The sequence below is a fragment of the Phoca vitulina genome, unplaced genomic scaffold (assembly GCF_004348235.1).
Source record: "Phoca vitulina isolate PV1807 unplaced genomic scaffold, GSC_HSeal_1.0 scaffold54, whole genome shotgun sequence".
NCBI lineage: Eukaryota > Metazoa > Chordata > Mammalia > Carnivora > Phocidae > Phoca > Phoca vitulina.
This window is the reverse complement of record NW_022589757.1, coordinates 9,034,583-9,057,357: the sequence shown is the minus strand read 5'-3', so window position 1 is coordinate 9,057,357 and position 22,775 is coordinate 9,034,583. Positions and strand designations below refer to the sequence as shown.

Genomic DNA, 22,775 nt, shown 5'->3' with positions numbered 1-22,775 from the left:
ATATATATTTCTTTTGAGAGAGCATCTCCTGCTGCATCCTACAGTGCATGCTTAATGCATGGTGAGAGGGTTACTATGTGGTAGATCCTCACCGCAGTGGCTCCCAGTGAATCACATCTCCTGGGATCCATGTCCCTGGCCGGTCCCTTCTCACGTTGACTCTGGACTTGACCATGTGACTTGCATTGGCCAAAGGGACATCAGCAAATGTGTCTCAAGGGAATGCTTGAGAAGTGTGTGCACATTGGACTCTATGTGGCTGCCTATGAAGAAGGCTGGCGTGACCTCCTAAGGATGTGAGCCCGCAAGGAAAAAGAAGCCTAGCTGTCCCAGCTGACCTGCTAGCCACACCTAGCTGTGTGAGTGATCCCTGGTGAAACCACTCCCACTACAGAATCTTAAGAAATTTCTGTTTTAAGCCACTACATTTTGGGGTGGTTTTGATCCTGCACAGAGAACAGGTTCTCAACTCAAGTTCAGCTGCTCGCCAATCAAAAGTCAATGCTTCAGAGACAAGTGATGGTGGGAAAGAAGAGGTTGCTTTATTTAGGAAGCTGGCAACCTGGGAAGATGGTGGACTAATGTCTCAAAGCCCATCTTTCCTGTCTAGGCGAAGCTATGGGGTTTTAAAGGGGAAGGAGCGGAAATGGTCGGGGTGACATGTAGGAGAAGCAGGTGCCCAAGCCATTAGTTATGTGTCGACGTGAGACCTGACCCTGAACAGACCTGCTGGCATCAGTGGCAGCTGTTTTCAAATGTGGTCAGGCCTTGCCTTCTGGGAAAGTCTGGTCCTTCACTTCTCAAGGCCATTGGTCTGCAAATCTCTGGGAAAGTAGGTTAGTCCTGCTACAGCCCAAGGGACTTAGGTCAGCAAACGAGGAGTGCAGAACCTTGGAGCGTGTTAACCCTTCTGACAGGTTAGAGTGTTGTTGCAGTTTGTTATGCAACAACAGAGAACAGTGGCACTATTAATATGTTTTTGTGGTCCTTTTGTTTCTTTATGTGCTGTCGTCACTTTTAAATGACACACGTGATTCCTCATGCCTGTCTTATTTTCTGTACAGAATATATTTTAATTATTATCTACTGAACAGTTAAGCAGTGAGAAGATGATAGGCCAATTTATTTAGAGCAATTACTCCCAGTAATCAGCCCTTTGCCTCCTGTAGGCATTTAAAGAGAAAATGAAATTGCATTTTAAATTAGGGGTGACAAAATTAGTTTTGTCAGTTTTGTATTTTCCACGTTGGTTCTTGTTCATAGAAATTGATGACTGCTGATGTGTTTTATATTTTCTTTAAGAGCTGTGGTTCACAAAGGTTCTTCCAGAGTTTAGCATAAACAATTTATGGGTTAGTTTGGCTTATAATATGAGTATAATGTGTTATAATATGAGTTAAAAAGTGAAGAGTTTTAATTGTATATAAGTATAATATGAGTATAATGTGTTATAATGTGAGTTAAAAAGTGAAGAATTTTAATTGTCTCTTCGATGAAGCCATACAATATAAAATACTATCAATGACTCATTTGCTTCAAAATAAAGGAAAGGATTGTCTGGTATAGCTTGTAATAAACTGGCTGAGATGAACAATTTTTATTATTTAAAAGTTATATTACAAAGCAGTGATCACCAAGACAGCATGGTACTGGCACAAAAACAGACATATAGACCAATGGAACAGAATAGAGAGCCCAGATAGGGACCCTCAACTCTATGGCCAAATAATCTTTGACAAAGCAGGAAAAAATATGCAATGGAAAAAAGAGAGTCTTGTCAATAAATGGTGCTGGGAAAATTGGACAGCTATATACAGAAGAATGAAACTTGACCATTCTCTAACACCATTCACAAAGATAAACTCAAAGTGGATGAAAGACCTCAATGTGAGACAGGAATCCATCCAAATCCTAGAGGAGAACATAGGCAGTAACCTCTTGGACATGGGCCACAGCAACTTCTTTCAAGATACATCTCCAAAAGCTAGTGAAACAAAAGCAAAAATGAACTTTTGGGACTTCATCAAGATAAAAAGCTTCTGCACAGCAAAGGAAACAGTCAACAAAACAAAGAGGCAACCCACAGAATGGGAGAAGATATTTGCAAATGACACTACAGATAAAGGGCTGGTATCCAAGATCTATAAAGAACTTCTCAAACTCAACACCCAAAACACAAATAATCAAGTCAAAAAGTGGGCAGAAGATATGAAAAGTCACTTCTCCAAAGAAGACATACAAATGGCTAACAGACACATGAAAAAATGTTCATCATCATTAGCCATCAGGGAAATTCAAATCAAAACCTCATTGAGATACCACCTTACACCAACCAGTTAGAATGGCAAAAATTGACAAGGCAAGAAACAACAAATGTTGGAGAGGTTGTGGAGAAAGGGGAACCCTCTTACACTGTTGGTGGGAATGCAAGTTGGTACAGCCACTTTGGAAAACAGTGTGGAGGTTCCTCAAAAAATTAAAAATAGAGCTACCCTTTGACCCAGCAATTGCACTACTTGGGTTTTTACCCCAAAGACACAAATGTAGTGAAAAGAAGAGCCATATGCACCCCGATGTTCATAGCAGCAGTGTCCGCAATAGCCAGACTGTGGAAAGAGCCGAGATGCCCTTCAGCAGATGAATGGATAAAGAAGATGTGATCCATATATACAATGGAATATTACTCAGCCATCAGAAAGGATGAATACCCAACTTGTACATCAACATGGATGGGACTGGAGGAGATTATGCTAAGTGAAATAAGTCAATTGTCATATGGTTTCACTTACTTGTGGAACATAAGGAATAGCATGGAGGACATTAAGAGAAGGAAGGGAAAAATGAAGGGGGTGGGGAATCAGAGGGAGAGATGAACCATGAGAGACTATGGACTCCAAGAAACAAACTGAAGATTTTGGAGGGGACGGGGGTGAGGGGATGGGTTGGCCCAGTGGTGGGTATTAAGGAGGGCACGTACTGCATGGAGCACCTGGTGTTATATGAAAACAATGAACCATGGATCACTACATCAAAAACTAATGATGTATTGTATGGTGACTAACATAACATAATAAAATAAAATTTAAAAAAATAAAAGTTTTAAAAGCCAGCCATGAGTTACATGCAGTGGTAAGTAAGGGTATTTGAATTATTTTATCTTTGTCATATCCTCAGTCAAGCCTGTCTCGTGCGTGAAAAAAGCCAGCTATGAAGAGGCCAGCCATGCTTCTGAGATGGATTCCTTGAATTAATGCCAGTGTGTCCGAGCAACTGAAAATGAAGAAGGGAAAGTGGTGGCAGTTCTTTATCATAATTTTGCATGTCCTCTAAACTGAGTTACTCCAACTCATCTGTTTTTTATCTGATATTTGCAAATATTACTCTTGAGGATTTTATGATTATGATACTTAGTGTGGAAAAGAGTGCAGCCCTGGGAGTCTTGTGAGCTGGGTGTTCTGTCCTGGAGGTGCCACTGACCAGCTGCGTGACCTTGGTGTGACTCTTTGGGCCTAGTTACCTCATCAGTAAAATGAGGGCATTCAGGTGATCTCCATCTCCAAAAATCTAATTTTGTGGCTTCAGAGTGGGGAGAGTGCTTTGCTCCTGTGTGTCCTCTTAGAGGAAAGTGTGATTTTAAAAGTTGCCCTTCAACAGATGAATGGATAGAGAGGATGTGGTCCATATATACAATGGAATATTACTCAGCCATCAGAAAGGATGAATACCCAACTTGTACATCAACATGGATGGGACTGGAGGAGATTATGCTAAGTGAAATAAGTCAAGCAGAGAAAGTCAATTATCATATGGTTTCACTTATTTGTGGAACACAAGGAATAGCATGGAGGACATTAGGAGAAGGAAGGGAAAAATGAAGGGGGGCAGAAATCGGAGGGAGAGATGAACCATGAGAGACTATGGACTCTAAGAAACAAACTGAGGGTTTTAACGGGTTAGCCCGGTGATGGGTATTAAGGAGGGCACATACTGCATGGAGCACTGGGTGTTGTACAAAAACAATGAATCATGGGGGGTGCCTGGGTGGCTCAGTCGTTAAGCGTCTCCCTTCAGCTCAGGTCATGGTCCCAGGGTCCTGGGATCGAGCCCCTCATCGGGCTCTCTGCTCAGCAGGAAGCCTGCTTCTCCTGCTCCACTCCCCCTGCTTGTGTTCCCTCTCTCGCTGTGTCTCTCTCTGTCAAATAAATAAATAAAATCTTTTTAAAACAAAACAAAACAAAACAAAAAAACAATGAATCATGGATCACTACATCAAAAACTAATGATGTATTGTATGGTGACTAACATAACATAAAAAAATAAAATTTAAAATAATTAAATAAGTAAATAAAAGTTAGCATGGTGCTTGCTATCCGTATTTGTTGCCAGTCAAGAAGACATTTGGTTCTTTGTGCATCCCTTGTGCTATGCTTGAGTGTTAAAAGAAGAATTTACTTCCAAATCAGTGATGAACTGACTGCTTAGCATACATCTGTTAAAGTCCAGGAGACCAAAAATCAAGTTCATAATATATTAAATGCATTTTTTTTTTTTTTTTTTTTTTACAGATTTGTCCTCTGTTATAAAATGTGTTCTAAGAAATATAAATTTTAAAGACCGGTATTTTCTAATGTGGAGGCCAAGAGCAGGGTGCCCCAAAATGTGCCACTTTGACATATTGATTATTTAAAATAAAAGTTACTTATGAAACAGCCAATGCAAAGACACTCAGACTCTCTTCTGTCCCCCTGGATGCAGGAAATAAATCTCCCATAGTACTAAGAAGTAAAAAAGACATCCTTATCAGCAGAGATAGAAACTTTAAAGTCAACCAAGCTTTAGAAACAAACCTTGTTACTTTCTTTCTAACCTACTACCTCAGTCCAAATTCTGTTTAGAATTATTTACTCATTAAAGCTTCTAAACATTTTTTTTTAAAATATTTTAAGGGATCTCTACACCCAGTGTGGGGCTTGAACTCACAGTTCTGAGATCAAGAGTCACATGCTCTACTAACTTAACCAGCCAGGCTCCCCACATCTGTTTTCTTTATCCTGTCAATCCCTCACAGATTTATTGTCTCTTTGTCTAGGAAGTATAAAAACTGCCAGTTCGGTCATTTATTTGTGTCTCAGTTTCATTACTGGGCCTCCGTGTACACGTAGTAAAACTTTGGCTTTTTCTCCTGTTAATCTGTCTCATGTAAATTTAATTCTTAGTCTAGTTGGAACTGCTTGAAGGGTAGAGTAAGAATTTTTCCTTTCCTACATTAATTAGGACATATTAAACATGACAATTTTAACTTTTTTCCCCCTTAAGCTTTTATTATTATTTTTTTGATTGGATACCTAATTTTTATTTCCCTGGGAAAAATAGAAAGGTTACTTTGTATAAGTTTTTCAGAGACCTTTAATATACTTTTTATAATTCATTTTGATGTTTGAGGAAACTACTGCTTGGGAATTATAAGTAAAAACTGAACTATTTTTATTTTCAATCTTATTCTTTATATCTGTACAGAACATTGGCTCTGATTAAACCAGATGCAATATCAAAAGCTGGAGAAATAATTGAAATGATAAACAAAGCCGGATTTACTATAACCAAACTCAAAATGATGATGCTTTCAAGGTAATTTGTTGATCATTTTCAGTTATATAAAGTCTAGTACTTTTTTTTTTTTTAAATCATCTTTTATCTTTCACGTCATTGTTTAAAATAAAAACCTCTCACTGAGTGGCAAAGAATAGAATAGTAATCTTATTAGAATGAGAAAATAGTAAGACACCAGGTAGATTCATCAATAATGATTGAACTCTAAGCAGGTGGGAATTGTCAGATTGTACCTGCCCCATTATTTATTGTCTTCCATAACCCCATTGGCTTTTATAACACCAATGCCTGATAATTGTAATCTCTTCTTCTTAAACACAATATAAAAATTGTAGAAAAGGAAATGAATGTTTGAGTATTTCTATTTGACAAGGGAGTGTTACTGTTGAGATTTCCAAAAGTGATGCATTTGGAAATGGTTACATTTAGCTCCTCCAGTGTTTGTAATTGGTAAATATGCCTATTTACTACCCTGAAAAGCAGTCCATTCTATCTGACCGGATAGTTTCTAAGTTATTTAGTGAAAGTGGGACTTACCTATAGGTAGGGACATTAATACAGCATTAGATAGCTGCTCCCGGTGGTGTTCTTACGTTACTCCACAGGGGGTTTTTTGTTTATTTTTGGTTAGGTGTCTTTTCACTGCTGTTCCTGAGTATGTATATATTTTATGGGACAGTTGCATTTTTGGCTCTGTGAGTACAGGGATAATGGATAGCAGTAGATATTCAACACAGCTTTGATAAGTCTGATCCCTAGAAATCTTAACAAAACACCTTCAATTTTACCCCAACAAAGACATATATTTAATGTGAATTTTTCCCATGTAAGGTCTTTCAGTTTACATATTTTCTAGAAAGGCAGGAGGCTTATGTTTCAGAGCACAGAATCTAGTGCCAGATTGCATATAAGTGCAACACTTACTAGGTGTGTGACTCTGAATAATTTACTCTCTACTTCATTTTCTTCATCAGCAAAATGGAGATTATAACCACCTGTATCATAAAGTTGCTGTGAGGGTTCCGTGAGTTTAATGTATGCAAATTAGTTTGAAAAACCCCAGGACATAGTAAGTATATATAAATGATAGCTATTGTTGTTAGGAGCAGTAATACTAGTGATATTATTGTTTAGTGAAACTTAGGTCATGACCCTTTGTAAGTAGTTAAATTTGTCTTATTTCTGTATGTATCAAGAATGCTTGCTCTCACAGCAGGTAATGGGACTGAATTCTGGAGAAATGACTTTGAGTAGTTTTAGTGAGATTAAAAGTTGTTTATGTCCTCTGCACTATATGTCCTCTCCACTGCTAGTGCTTGATAAATTTGGCATCAAACTCCCCAAGATAAAGATGCCCAAGAAAACTGCTTCCTTAATTTTTTTACAGCACCTCATAGATCTCTATTAGTTTTACTGTCAAGTCTTGGATTTTGCCCAACTTAAAAGCTAATAAGTTAGCCTTTTACTCTTTCATGGATGCTAGGCAGAAGATGTGGAACATCTGGGTTAGAGACAAAAGACTTTCTTATGGTACAGCAGGCAGCATGAGCATCATGCTTATATTGGTGCTCCTTGCCTCCATGTCCCGTGGGCATAATATGATATGGATCCAGGTGTATGTTGTATACACAGTTGATTGCATCATAGCTGAGGAGCATTGAACTTGGGTTATCCACTGTTTCATTAGCAAGTGGTACACAAGGCTGCTCTCTGTGCTGAAGAGAGACATGACCTCATCCCTCAAAGTTGCTCCCTGTAAACATAACTGAGAAAAGGCTAGGATAAAGGGCAGTTGGGTCCTTGCATTCTTGGTGTACCCAGTAAGACATGCTAGGAGTACCAGAGACCTGTGGAGGAGTGTCTCCTAGTGCTTAAATCTTTGCTAAACTTGTTTGCTCAAATATAAGTTCCTCCATCATGACAGTATCTGAAAGACAACAGCTGAGTTCCATCTGACTTTGTACTTCCTAGTTCTTAGATTAGTGCCTGATTCAAGGTGGGCACTAGCAAATATCTCAGGAAAGCATTAGTGGATAAATCTTTGTGGGAGAATGGTTTCCTTATAAAAACCCAGCAAGACATAACAAAACAATAACAGAACCTCCTTTAAGTGGGGATGCACTTGTTAATATTTCTCTCCGTCTCAACTTTTTAAGGGAGGAATTAGGTAAGGATGATGGGAAAAATTCGTGAACTCTCATCTTGGTTTCAATTTTGGATGTTGAATAGAGATAACTGCGGGGTCAGTGACATGTAAGAAGGAAACAATGAAACACTTTTAGTAATTAAGATTTTTCTTTTCACCAATAGTAAAGATTATGATTTTTTCTTTTTTAAATAGCTCAGTTGTGTTGAAATGTTTAGAATTGGTTGTTTTAGTTGTCTTGCTGCTAACTCTTTTAGATTGCTCCCACATGAGTTTTTCCACACATCCAGTTATACCTCACTTTAGGCTATAATATATCCATTTCATTTTTGTGAATTCTTCTCCTGACCTCTGCAGTTGGTAACAGAAAGGACATAAACAGAGATTTGTAGCCAGAGATATGGGTTCAAACCCCCCTGTCCAAGTTATGTAATCATGCTGAACTTCATTATTTTCATATGTAAAATATAGGTATTCATACATATTTTAATATATTATTGTGAAAAATAATTTAATGCTAGCATAATAGGTTCTAGAAAGATAAGTTTTTTTCCCCCTCTCATCTCTTGGGATGAATTTTATTTATCATATTTCATAATATACTTTCATAATCTCTCTATAACCAAAGAAAATATCTCAGTACATTTGGTTTGAATAAGAGTATGCCCTGATATACTTTATTATGTGAATTCATTTTGTAGTAGGCCCATAAGATCTTAAAACATTGCATACTAAATTATAACGCCCAAAAGGATAATCCTTTGCTAGAGGACACTTTAATATCTTTGATGTTTTGAAAAGTAGTTGATGTTTTTTTTTTTTTTTTTTGAGAGTTCGTTCTGACTTTTACTGCACACCATAGTCATGTTCACTAACCAGAGTAGGATGATTCTGTTGATGTTGATAATCTTGTCACATACTGTGAATTCAGTTTAAAGCCTTTAAAACTGTCCAAGTTTGAGAGATACCTGATTTGATTAAAATAAAGAGTTGTTTAGACTTTTTAGCTAATCAATTTGAAGTCCATTATCTTTTCAGTGGCTCTGTAGATACTCTTTAGTGGGAATATAGATTCACAAGGTAAATCCCTATTGCCCTTAATAAATTCTGAGTATCTCCATATTGCCCCCTTTTTTGGGTGATGTCAGTTAAAGCATTAGTTTTTAATATATTAATAACGAATAGGAATACATTGATATGCTTAATTCGTCAAGCAGCTTTTAAAACGTAAGATCTAAGAGAGAAAACTGTAACTATTAAATTAAATTCTAGCCTACCCTTTCAAGTTTAAAACCTGAAGAAGAAAGTGACAAATTCCGAATTTGAAGGTGGCTTTGCATTTTTTTATGTAACTTATTTGATCTCTAAAGAACAAATAATTCTTATTGGTCGAATGTTAAACTTTGTTTCAAGAATGTTAAAGATGGTGGTGCAAAGGAAGATAGTAGATATGAACATGAGCAGAAAAGTAAATATTGCCTCTTGTATTCATTGTAATTTTATATCTTAATAGATATTCAGGTAGCAAAAAATTTGGAAAGGGGGAGGATTTGAGCAGAATATTTGGTGAAAAGTCATTAATCAGTTTACATACAGATCAAAAGAGGATTTCATCTTTATTTTATTTTATTAATGAAAGCTAAAATATTTTAGTAAAATAATTTTTTAAATATAATTCTTAACTGTTGTCATTTTGATTATTTTACAGGAAAGAAGCAATGGATTTTCATATAGACCATCAGTCAAGGCCCTTTTTAAAGTAGGTGCTGAATTTGGGGCAAGTGGTTTACAATGGAGGATATCCCAAAAAACTAAAGAATTGTATTTTTACAACTCAGAAATTTGTGACATGAAAAGCATCTGTCAAAAGGATCATAGAACATCTTGCAACTGTAGAGAACTATTTTCTAAGAATTGTTTTTTTCTGTCCTCCTATTAGATTAGAATTTTTATCATTAAATATCTTAAACTTTAATCAGAAGCAAATAGGATGATTTGCTTAAATTAGAAAAGGTATAGCTTTCTTTTTAGATTTCAGTAGATTAAAAGAGTGATAATTATATTTTATGTTGAGTATTTTTTAAAAGGTTTTTAAGATTTTTAAAGGTTTTTAAGATTTTTACTTGAGTAATCTCTACACCCAACATGGGGCTCAAACTCTTAGCTCTTCTGACTGAGCCAGCTAGGCGCCCCTGGGTTGAGTGTTTTTGTTGTGCTCTTGGCATTCTTGTATACATAAAACAATGTTCACAGAGCCCTTATTAACTAATACTTTTGTTCCTTGAAATAGTATATGTTAGTATATGTATAACAAACTAGTGGCAAAAGAAAATGAGCTGCTGCTTTTCATGGCTTGGGCTACTGTGACTTAGTGCTGGATTTTTAATTAAGAACCTGTGTGTATTCTTTAATAACTTGAGATAAGAATATCACAGAGTAGCTTTTATAGTAATTAGAGGATATTTTTTCAAGGCCTGTTAATTTCTGTTTTTTCTTTATTACTAGACCAACTCATTGTTTATTGACTGAAAGTTTACTGTCATCCTTTGAATTCTAATCTACACAAAAATTAAATTCTAACTGTAAACATAAGACCACTCTCATCATTTTCTATATTATGAAATTTTATTTGACTGCAGTGGTAAACCACATTAAAATAAAAAGGAAGATCCTTCTGTACCTTTCAGAGCAATGGGAGAAGCAATAATCAATTGATCAATAATATGCATTTTAAGTCAATGAAGTAGTCTTAAATTCAATGAAACACTGATTTTTTTTTTTTTTTCCCAACAGTAAATGATTTGACAACACTAGTGTTTTGTAGTGACTCAGGCTACCACAAAACACTCAATTTATGAAAATTTTATTTTGCCCATGCAGAATTCACTATATCCAGTAGTTCTGAGATCATAATACTCATATGTGTATTGAAGTACTCCAATTGTAATATATTCTTATTAACAGAGATACGTAGGTTGACAGAAAAATGAAGCAAATCAAGCTTTTACTTGTTCTGTAGTGAGCTGATCCAGTTTATTACAAGTGGTCCTACTATTGCCATGGAGATTTTAAGAGATGATGCCATATGTGAGTGGAAAAGATTGCTTGGACCCGCAAACTCCGGGATGGCTCGTACGGATGCTCCTGGAAGCCTGAGAGCCCTCTTCGGAAGCGATGGCATAAGAAACGCAGCTCATGGCCCCAATTCTTTTGCTTCTGCTGCCAGAGTAAGGTGTTTTAAAAATATTTTAATTCTGTTTTTGTTTTGTTAAATGTTTTGTGTTAGAGTAAAGCATTTCTGTCACTGCTGACTTGGGACAGCTTCTACAGCTGATCTAAGAGTAGAGAAAACCTTGACTCTTTGCCTAGTATTAAACAGTGGTTCAGTAATATGTCTCTTTTGTGAACTGGTAACCTGGTCATGGCCAAGATAAGTTTTTTCCAGTTAAAATACTCATCATCCCAGTTTACGTTCCAAAGCCACTTAAATTATTCAGTCTCATCAATGTTTGAATTACTGACTTCATGTGAGACCAGGTGATGGATAGTAAATATTCAGAAAGAAGCATCATTTCATATATTTTGTTTTTGACTCAGATCTAATGCCATCTTCAAGTTTAACATCCTTTTCTTTTCCCATTTGGAGCTAGTGTTTATGAAAAAGTTTTTATGCTTCCTACCATTACTTCTTGTTTTAAATCCATATAAACAAGGTATTATACTGGGTTATGGTGATGTTGATTTGATGAAGTTGCAAGTTTATTCTTAGCATCACAACAAGTTTCTCAGCTAATATAAGGTGGTTTTTAGTCTGGTCATGCTTTCATTAAAATAATAGTAGGCAGTTTTTTAATAATTGAATTTTTCTTTTTCTTACAGCTCCATCAACAGATTCTTTCAGTTCTCCCTTCAAATTAGACCTTGAATCTGATTGTTGTGGTCTAGGTCACTGTTCTATTTTGTTTGGACTACTGCAAAAGCCTCCTAATTCTCCTTTCCTCTTCCTTCTCCTCTTACACTCAATTTATAAAAATTTTACCTTGCTCACGTAACATTAACTAGGCCAAGAGTGAGCTTTTAAAAACAAATCAGATTAACAATTCAATTATTAAAGACTCTCCAGTGAGTTTTTATCTCTTTTATAAAAGAATCACAAGTCTTTATTGTAGCCTCCAGAGCTCTAACCTGATCTGATTCCCTTCTGTCTCTCCGACTTTATCTCCAACCAGTCTCTCCCTTATTCACTGTGTCCCAGGTATACTGACCATCTTGCTATTCCTTGAATAGTGTATTTCTGCTTGGCTCATTCAATTAACAGGAAAGAAGACAGTGTAGTTGGATGGGAGTGAGGGAAGGAGGGGTTGATGAGGTCACAGAAATAATCAGGAGAGATATCACATGGTCTTGTAGGCTGGGAGCCCTTGCAGGGTTTTAAGTGGAGGACTGACATGTTTGACTGGGCATTTAAAAGGGCCATACTGGCTTACTGCTTTGAGAATAGACTGTAGAGGACAAGAGTAGCAACAGGGAGCCCAGTTAAGAGGCTGTTACAATAATCCAGGGAGATCTTGGCTTGGACTAGGGTGGTAGCAGTGAGAAGAGTATATAGATACATTTTAAAATACATTTTAATGGTTGAAGGTCAAATGAACAATAGTTCCTTCCAGATTGAATGTAGAATATGAGAAAAAGAGATAGCAAGGATTACTCCAAAGTTCTTGGCCTGAAGGACTGAAAGGCTCCAATTTACCTAACCTGAAATAAGGAAAGCTGTGGCTAGGGTCAGTATGGATGGAAACTCAGGAGTTACATTTTGGACATTGCAAACTTAACGTGGATGTTAGTTATCAAAGTAGAGAGACGTTAAGCAAAAAATTTAGTTATGGGAGTCTGGAGTTGGGGAGGGAGGTTTGGACTAATGACATAAATATGGGGTCACTGACACCCATATGGCATTAAAGCCGCGAGAGACTGGTTGAGATTAGCTCAGAGAAAGTACAGATAGAGAAGAAAAGAGAACAAAGATGGAGCCTTTCTGTCCTAGTAGAAGGTTGGGGAGGAGGATGCAGCAAAGGAGGTAGAGCAGGAGCCATCAGTGAAGTAGAAGGAAAAAACTCAGACATAATTATGTTCTGGAGACCAAGTGTGGAAGTATTGTAAAGGGAGAGAATGATCAGTGGGGTCAAATGAGGCAGATCTTCAAGAAAGAGGCGGACTGAGAATTGACTCTTGGATTTTGCAATGCAGAGTCATTGGTGAAGTTGGTAAGAGATGGAGGAGGGGAGGCAAAGTCCTACTGGAATGGATTTAAAAGAAAATTGGAGACAGTGAATATAGAAACTTTTTTGAGGACTTTTGATGCAAGTTGAGGAAAGAAATGAGGTAGTAGATGTGAGGAAAAGCAGGGTCTTTTTTTTTTTTTTTAAGATGAGAAGAATTACAGATGTGACAAATTGAGGATATAGGAAAAGAGGAAGACTTCCTGGCACAATGTCATTGATTAGGTGAGAATGAGTGGAAATTAGAGCCCAGGTTGACTGCACATTGGTGCAGGGGTAGTCGTCTGGTGCAACAAATGGGAAGGCAGAGTATGTGGGTACAGATGCTTATTCTGATTGCCTCACTTTTCTTAATAAGAGAATAGGAAGCAAGGTCAAAAACAGCTAAAAGTGAGGATGGGGGAGAAGGTGTTTATTGTTTGAAGAGAGAAATATGATTTGCAAATATTTTCTCACAGTGTGTTATTTGCATTTTTATTCTCTCTAACAATGTCCTTGGATGAGTAGAAGTTTTTAGTTTTGATGAAGTCCAGTTTATCAATTCATTCTTTCATTGTGGTGTCTCATCTAAGAAATTATCTGTAACTAATGAATCATTGAACACTACATCAAAAATTAATGATATACTATACAGTGGCTAACTGCACATAATTAAAAAAAAGAAATTGTCACCTCATCCAAGGTCACAAAATTTTCCCTTTTGTTTTCTTCTAGAAATTTTACAGTTTTTGTTTTTATATTTAGCTCCACGATCCATTTTGAGTTAATTTTTATATATGGTATAGCATATGACCAAAATTTATTGTTTTGCATATAGACATCTGATTGTTCCAGCACCATTAGTTAAAATCACAATTTTTTCTCCACTTAATTGCCTTTGCACATTTGTCATATTTGTTGACTATATATCTGTGAATATTTCTGGATTCTTTCTGCTTTATTGATCTATTTGTCTTTCTTTATGCTGATTTCACACCTATTAAGAAAATAAACATCGCCATTAGAAATGGGCAAAAATTTGAACAGGCACTTAATCAAAGATGATACATGAATGGTATATAAGCACACATTATGGAAGTACTAATTAAAACCTCAGTGAGATACCACTACACACCTTTTAGAATGGCTAAGGTTTAAACGACTGACCATTTCAAGTGGCAAGTGTGAGGAGAAACTAGAACTGTCACACGCTGCTGCTGAGAATTTAAAAGGGTACAATCACTTTGGAGAACAGTTCAGCAGTTAACTAAAACGTTAAACATACACCTACCCTATGATCCAACCATTCCTCTCCTAAGTATTTTCCCATGAGAAATGAAAGCAAATATCAATACAAAGACTTGTACATGATGGTTTTGTTCATAACAGCCTTATTTGTGATATCCAAAAACTAGAAATAACCCAAATGTCCCAAGAGATGAGTGGATAAACAAATCATGATATTAACACATGGAATAATATTTGGCAATAAAAAGGAATGAAATATTGATATACACTACAGTGGATGAATCTCAAAATAATCTTCCTAAGTGAAAGAAGCTAGACAAAAGAGTACATACTATATAACTATATTTAAGTAAAATTGTTAAAAATTAAACTAATTCATAATGGTGGAAAACAATCATTGGTCATAGGGCCAACTTATTAATGGTAAGGGAGGTAATGGTAATGGTTAATGGTAGGGGAGGCAGGGAGAGGCAGAAGAAAGGGATTATCCAAAGGAAGGTGACTGATATGTTTATTATCTTGATTGTGGTGATATTTTCATAGGAATAAACAAATGTCAAAACTTATCAAATTGTATCCTTTAAATATATTCAGTTTAAAGTATGTTAATTGGACCTCAACAAAACTTAAAAACCAGTAACAACAACTCTGCTCAACTATTATCAATTTCTTGGCTCTGTGTGAGGTACTCTTCCTTGATGCTTGCTTCATGCCTACTGCATACCTCTATTACTTACCATATTTTAAAAGCATTTGTGTTTATGTTTACCCTCCTAGTAGACTGTGAATTCTTTGAGGATGTCCAATTTATTTTCATACCTCCAGGATCTAGGTCACTGGTGTTCACAAAAGTTTTGGAATTCAAGACAAGAACAAACCTTATGTTTATTGGGTGCTCACTATGTGACTGGCACTGTTCCAGACACTTTAGTATCTCATTTAATTCTCACAATCTCCTATGCATTTGCTTATATCATCCCAGTTTACCAGGAACTGAGACTCGGTGAATTTAAGCACCTTGGCCTCATGAGGACTTGAGCCTGGGCACCTCTGGCTCCACAGCCCCGTGCTTACCCACCAGCCTCCACTGTGTATGCTGAAAGTGGCGGCCTACCTTGTTTTAAACATTACAGTATTTTATTTTATTATTTTATTTTATTTATTTTATTTTATTTTATAAGATTTGATTTATTTTTTAGAGAGAGATAGTGAGAGAGAGCACAGAGGGGAGCAAGGAGAGGAAGAAGCAGACTCCCCGCTGAGCAGGGAGCCTGTGTGGGGCTCAATCCCAGGAACTCCAGGATCATGACCTAAGCTGAAGGCAGACACTTAACCTGACTGAGCGACCCAGGTGCCATTACAGTCTTTTAGAACACAGAAGTAATGGAAACACTTCTGGAGAATTTGGAAATTGAGAAAAGAACGTTTGGCATTAGTAATCCTGCCCCTGATGTTTATAGTTTGTTTATGGCATATTTCTTCCAGCTCATTCCCTTAATCATTTATATAATTTATGAACTAAACACCATGTACATGATTTAAATTTTTTTTATTGATTTTATTTTATGTTAGTCACCATACATTACATCATTAGTTTTTTATTTTATTTTATTATGTTATGTTAATCACCATACATTACATCATTAGTTTTTGATGTAGTGTTCCGTGATTCATTGTTTGCATATAACACCCAGTGCTTCATGCAATATGTGCCCTCCTTAATACCCATCACCGGGTTTATCCATCCCCCACCTCCCTCCCCTCTAAAACCCTCAGTTGTTTCTCAGTGTCCATAGTCTCTCATGGTTCGTCTCCCTCTCCGATTGCCCCCCCCGCATTTTTCCCTTCCTACTTTTTTTTTTTTTTTTTAACATATAATGTATTATTTGTTTCAGAGGTACAGGTCTGTGATTCATCAGTCTTACACAATTCACAGCACTCACCATAGCACATACCCTCCCCAATGTCCATCACCCAGCCGCCCCATCCCTCCCACCCCCCACCACTCCAGCAACCCTCAGTTTGTTTCCTGAGATTAAGAATCTCTTATGGTTTGTCTCCCTCTCTGGTTTCATCTTGTTTCATTTTTCCCTCCCTTCCCCTATGATCCTCTGTCTTGTTTCTCAAATTCCTCATATCAGTGAGATCATATGATACTTGTCTTTCACTGATTGACTTATTTCGCTTAGCATAATACCCTCTAGTTCCATCCACGTCATTGCAAATGGCAAGATTTCGGATTTTTCTGATGGCTGCATAATATTCCAGTGTGTGTGTATGTGTGTGTGTGTGTGTATACTGCATCTTCTTTATCCATTCATCTGTTGTTGGACATCTTGGCTCTTTCCATAGTTTGGCTATTTGTGGACATTGCTGCTATAAACATTGGCATGCATGTACCCCTTCGGATCACTACATTTATATCTTCAGGGTAAATACCCAGTAGTGCAATTGCTGGGTCGTAGGGTAGCTCTATTTTCAACTTTTTGAGGAACCTCCATACTGTTTTCCAGAGTGGCTGCACCAGCTTGCATTCCCACCAACAGTGTAGGATGGTTCCCCTTTCTCTGCATCCTCTCCAACACATGATTTTAATTTAATTTGATTCGTTTTTTTCACTTAATATAACATTTTACATGTTAGCAGATTACTGTCATAAGAGTAAACTTTGGTGGGTGCAGAATATTTTATTGTATGAATAGAACATGATTTATTTAAACATCCCCTTACTTTTGGACATTTTGTTAGGTTCTCATTTGTTTTTATTTGTAAATAAGGCTGCATCATGGAGCTAAATATAAAACTGAAACTAAGTCATGGGACTTTGTGTTTCATTTCTGAATTTTTTGGATTTTCTGAGAACAGATTCCTTATTTGATATTAGAGTATGTAGAGAGTTCAATATTTTAATGTTTTAGTCCAGGTCATTTACAAAAATGATATTTATTTAAAATTATAATGTAAAAGTTTTGGAGAAACTTTTAACTGGCAACCATTTCGTGATACTTTTATTAGGGTAATTAAAGATATGAATGTAGAGTAGTCAGATGTTTTAGTGAGATTACCATGGATCTTAGGAGAAATTATGCAGTGCAACTGTATACTTTACAATTTGTTAAATAAAATAGAGTAAAAAAAAATTGAAGACTCCATGAGTCTTTATTTTATATTTTGAGAAAGTTCCATATCTCTGTCTTTCCCTTCTAGGCAGTTAGGAACATATAAAAGGCTAAGAGTAATAGCAGGGACTCTTGGAAGGAGAAGAGCTTTTTTTTTTTTAAATTTTTTTATTGTTATGTTAATCCCCATACATTACATCATTAGTTTTAGATATAGTGTTCCATGATTCATTGTTTGTGCATAACACCCAGTGCTCCATGCAGAACGTGCCCTCCTCAATACCCATCACCAGGCTAACCCATCCTCCCACCCCCCTCCCCTCTAGAACCCTCAGTTTGTTTTTCAGAGTCCATCGTCTCTCATGGTTCTTCTCCCCCTCCGATTTCCCCCCCTTCATTCTTCCCCTCCTGCTACATTCTTCTTCTTCTTTTTTTCTTTCTTAACATATATTGCATTATTTGTTTCAGAGGTACAGATCTGAGATTCAACAGTCTTGCACAATTCACAGCGCTTACCAGAACACATACCCTCCCCAGTGTCCATCACCCAGTCACCCCATCCCTCCCACCCCCCACCACTCCAGCAACCCTCAGTTTGTTTCCTGAGATTAAGAATTCCTCATATCAGTGAGGTCATATGATACATGTCTTTCTCTGATTGACTTATTTCGCTCAGCATAATACCCTCCAGTTCCATCCACGTCGTTGCAAATGGCAAGATCTCATTCCTTTTGATGGCTGCATAATATTCCATTGTATATAAATACCACATCTTCTTTATCCATTCATCTGTTGATGGACATCTTGGCTCTTTCCACAGTTTGGCTATTGTGGACATTGCTGCTATAAACATCGGGGTGCACGTAGCCTTTCGGGTCCCTACTTTTGTATCTTTGGGGTAAATACCCAGTAGTGCAATTGCTGGATCATATGGTAGCTCTATTTTCAACTTTTTGAGGAACCTCCATACTGTTTTCCAGAGTGGCTGCACCAGCTTGCATTCCCACCAACAGTGTAGGAGGGTTCCCCTTTCTCTGTATCCCCGCCAACATCTGTCATTTCCTGACTTGTTAATTTTAGCCATTCTGACTGGTGTGAGGTGGTATCTCATTGAGGTTTTGATTTGGATTTCCCTGATGTGGAAGGAGAAGAGCTTTATGCAATTTGTGTAAGCAGCTCAAATCACAAAGGAAAATTTTTTTGTGTGACTTTACATTTGTTGTGTAAGGTCTCTAATTTAGTTGCCATAACAATGACCTAGTAGAAGTGCTCTTGCAAATGTTGGCTTAGATTGATAATTGGGACAGAAAGGACAACCTGTGCAGGGAGAAAGAGAAAGCAAAAGCATGAAATAGCATTACTTTCACTAGGAAGGTATATTTAAATAAAACCTTTATATTCCTTGCCTTAAATACATATTTATTCAGCATATGTAAATGAGAAAGCTGGCATTTTCATTTTGAAAAGTTGAGGAAGAAAAGAAATGAAAGTTGAGGCCAAAATAGTTGGCCCAATAATTGGCTAAAACTAGAGGTAGAACAACTGAGCACAGCTTCTTTACTTGTGAAAGCCAGATGATGGAAAAGGTTCTTCAGGTCTTTGGAACCAGTGTGACCTGGATTTAAATACTAGCTTTGCCACTTGCTAACCTGTAAGGGCTTGTTAATCAGGCTTTCAGGGTGTCATTTCTCTCATTTGTGCAATGTGGATAGATATATTTTATTTAGCACATGCAGAATTTATCAGTTTCTGAATTTCAGTCATTTCAAAATATTGAGAAACCTCTAGTGAACAAGACAAGGTCCTGACTCACTTGGAGCCTACATCTATTCTGATGGTTGGAGGGGTGCTAGATAATAAATAAATAGACATAAAACATGTCAGGTGAAAGGCCATTGGAGAGTTCTGTGCAGAGGAGCGACATGATGTTTTACAGGTTTCCTGCTGCCTGCTGGGTTAAGAGTAGATCAGGCCAGGTGGGTGTAGGTGTGTATATGTGGGGGAGGTTGGCTTGGGACATCAGTTAGGAGTCGTCAAAGGGAGAATTGGTGGTGGGCATAGACCAAGGTGACAGATGTGGAAGTGGCTGGATTCTGGACGCATTACAAAGGATTTCCTGATAGATTGAATGGATGGCTAAGAAAAGGAGAGGAATAAGTTTATTTTCTTTGGCCTGTGCAGTTGGAGGGGCAGGAAAAACAGGGTGGGAGTGAACAGATTTATGGGAGACAGTGGAAATCAGGACATTTTAAATATGAATTTAAGTGGTAGTGGTAGTGGCATAGATATGGGTGTGGAGTTTAGGAAGGAGGTTGGACTGGAGGCAGAAACGTGGGAGCCATGACAATACAGATGGCTGGAAGTTGTTTATTACTCTTCTTACTACTTAAGTAGAGTAATAAAGGAAGCAGTAGGATGGAAAAGTACTTGATGTCTAAGGAATAGAACATTTTTATTCTAAAATGTCTTAATGCCAGAATTGCACTGGTATATACAGTACTCTGGACAATTCCTCATCTTCTCGGTGGTTTTTAAGATTGTACGTCAGTGTGGCACACTTACATATCCTATGATCTTTCCGTTTTTAAATTCAACGAAAAATGAGTATTTGAGCCATTTGTTTAGGTGCTAAAGGACTTACAAAGCTATGCAGGTTAGTTACTTGTTTCAAATTTGAAATTTGTGAAGGGCAATTACCCAAATAACCACAATTTTATAAAAGTACAGGGTACTGAAAGGGGGCATCACAAAAGGCCTCCCGAGGAGGTGACATTTGAAGTTGGTAGAATTCTTTGTACCTTGGGACAGAGGGTTTTATAGGGAATAGTAGAAATAACAGTATCAAAAGCTTAGAGGCAGGAAAGCTTCTGTCTAAATGATTAAAAGAATTAATTAGTGTGACTGTGTTTGGGCTGTTCAAGTTGCTGAGTTGTCATCTAAGTGAACTATGTGCAAAGCAAATAACATAGCCTGAATCTGGTTATAAAATAAAGTTTATATGATTTAATTGTATGCTAGAACTATAGTAAGTTCATTAGGTTTTTTTTTTTTTTTTTTTAAGATTTTATTTTTGAGTAATCTCTACACCCAACATGGGGCTCGAACTTACAACCCCAAGATCAAGAGTTGCATGCTCTACTGACTGAACCAGCCAGGTGCCCCCCAGTTCATTAGTTTTGACTGGTTAAAAATAATTTTGTGGTTCTGATTCTTAAATACTAATCTATGTCTATAAAGAATTCCCTAGTTTTTAATTTTACATATTTTAATAAAAAGTTTAAAATTGGACCTGTGTCTATGAACTAATGCTTTGGGGAAAATAGGAACTTTGTTTTCATTACTGCCAATATTCAAAATATGTTAAGATGTTATTAGTTTTAATCCTGGGGCAGAATGATACATATTCTCATTACTTTAATTAATACTTTTTTATATCATCTTTTGATTATAAGACTTAAAACAGGGTTCAGTTAATCAATTAGTCTTGTTAAAATCATTTTTGGAAAACTTGAAGCAAAGAATTTATATTATGAAACTTTAATTGCATAGTTTTTCCCCTCTCACGTAAATATCCTAGAAGTTCAAGATAAGAGATTACATAGGCCGAAGTTATTTCTCTCTGTCTTTAGGAAATGGAGTTATTTTTTCCTTCAAGTGGAGTTTGTGGACCAGCAAACACTGCTAAATTTACGAATTGTACCTGTTGCATTATTAAGCCCCATGCCATCAGTGAAGGTAAGTGCTATCTTGAATACAGTATATCCAAATACATTTTGTTAATAGGAGCTTATTTTGTTAGTTTATTTTCTTGGTGTATTATATATGCAGAAATTAAAATATAATTTTAGTATTTTAATTTTTTTCTTTAAAGACATGAATAAAGGTGACATGAGGGAAAAATCTGTCTCCATCTATATATATCTTTGTATCTACATTCTTAAAAAAGTTTTCCTTGAGTTGCTTATCATGGTCATGCTTATCCTGTTTCAGGTCTTGATTCCTTGACTTTTAATCTGCCTCCTCTCCTCCCAATCACATAACCAATTCACTTAATTCACTGAAATAATTCTCCTAATGTACAATTTAAAACAATGTCTACCATATCTGTGGTATGCCCTTTCTGAGAAAGCTGGAGAAACTTCTTTAGTTTTTAGTATCTGAAACAAAATTCTTTGACTATATAAATATATATATACACATACACACATATATACACATGTATGCACATACACAGATAGGTAGATTGTACAGATGGGTGTATACTGAGAGTTTGCAAGCTTTTTATCTTTGTTTGTCTTCTATTTATTTTAGTTTGCTGTATGTAGTTTTGTCAACTATTCCAAATCCTTTTGGAAATGAGATGGGTATAAATTAAAAGATTATCCTTAAAAAACTAGAATATTCTAAATAATAAACATAATTGAAAGGGTTTTTAGTTTTATTTTTTCTAAATATCAAAGTAATTCAGGTATACAGTAGAAAATTTGGGAAAAAAAGTAAGAAAGGAAACAGTAAAAGTTACCTGTTTTCCCATTATCTTGATATAGTCATTCCTCTAAATCCTTTTCTTTTGAATGTGTGCATGTGTGTACACTGACATGTAATTGTTAAGATGGTTGAGATGTATGTCCATACATACAACAACATCTGTTGTTTTAATTTAATTTTAGGGAGCATTTTTGGATGCTCTTAATTCTTCATGAGTATTTCAATAGTTGTACACTATTGCAGTCATATAGATGTAGTATAATATTGGGATACTTAGGTTGTTTCCAGGTTTTTGATGTTAAAAATATAGCTTTGAAGAATATTTTTGTACATTAATATTTGACAGTATCTCTAGTCATTTCTTCTGGCTAGGTTCCTAGAAATAGAATTATTGGTTGAAAGGATCTGAACCTTAAAGATCTTGTTGCATAATGAATACTTCTTTAATTATTGACGAAGTGCTTTAATATCTTGTAGATCCTTAGGACCCCAGTTATAGGGAACTAACATGCATGATGGGTAACAAACATTTACAGAGACCTTAACACCTTGTGCTGGGTTGTAAACTGAGTACCTTATACATTATCTCCTTTAATATTCACAGCAATTATGCCAAGTAGGTGGATATATCATTCTTTTCCAGATAAGTGGGCTGAGGCTATCTGAGAATAAGTTATTTCTGCCAATTTAGAGTAGGGAATCCAAGATGCAGACCTGGTCTCTTGTAACCTCCATGTTCTTTCCTCGACACGTATGGCTCCATAGCAAGATGTTTACAATAACATGTTTAGCAACACTTACACAGGCAGTAATAGTACTATTTGAAAGGGCTGGTGTTGATAAGCTATGGAAAACAAAATTGGGATTACCTCGGGATGAATACACACACATTTATACCCACATACA

General features: G+C 36.5%; 1 protein-coding gene across 7 annotated transcripts in view; it reads left to right on the top strand.

Annotated features, from left to right (window-relative positions):
• NME7 (NME/NM23 family member 7) overlaps nucleotides 1–22,775 on the top strand; it is a 270,694-nt gene that overhangs the window by 50,724 nt on the left and 197,195 nt on the right. For 6 of the 7 annotated variants that reach the window (XR_004297617.1, XM_032389414.1, XM_032389416.1 and 3 more), the window contains exons 4-7: nucleotides 5,518–5,628; nucleotides 9,465–9,515; nucleotides 10,776–10,983; nucleotides 21,011–21,116. Coding sequence is in view for 6 of the 7 variants with exons in the window: in XM_032389414.1 (XP_032245305.1) it covers nucleotides 5,518–5,628; nucleotides 9,465–9,515; nucleotides 10,776–10,983; nucleotides 21,011–21,116 (476 nt within the window). In the remaining variant the exon portion in view is untranslated. The remainder of the gene's footprint in view (nucleotides 1–5,517; nucleotides 5,629–9,464; nucleotides 9,516–10,775; nucleotides 10,984–21,010; nucleotides 21,117–22,775) is intronic. The other variant, XM_032389418.1, reaches the window with a different exon arrangement.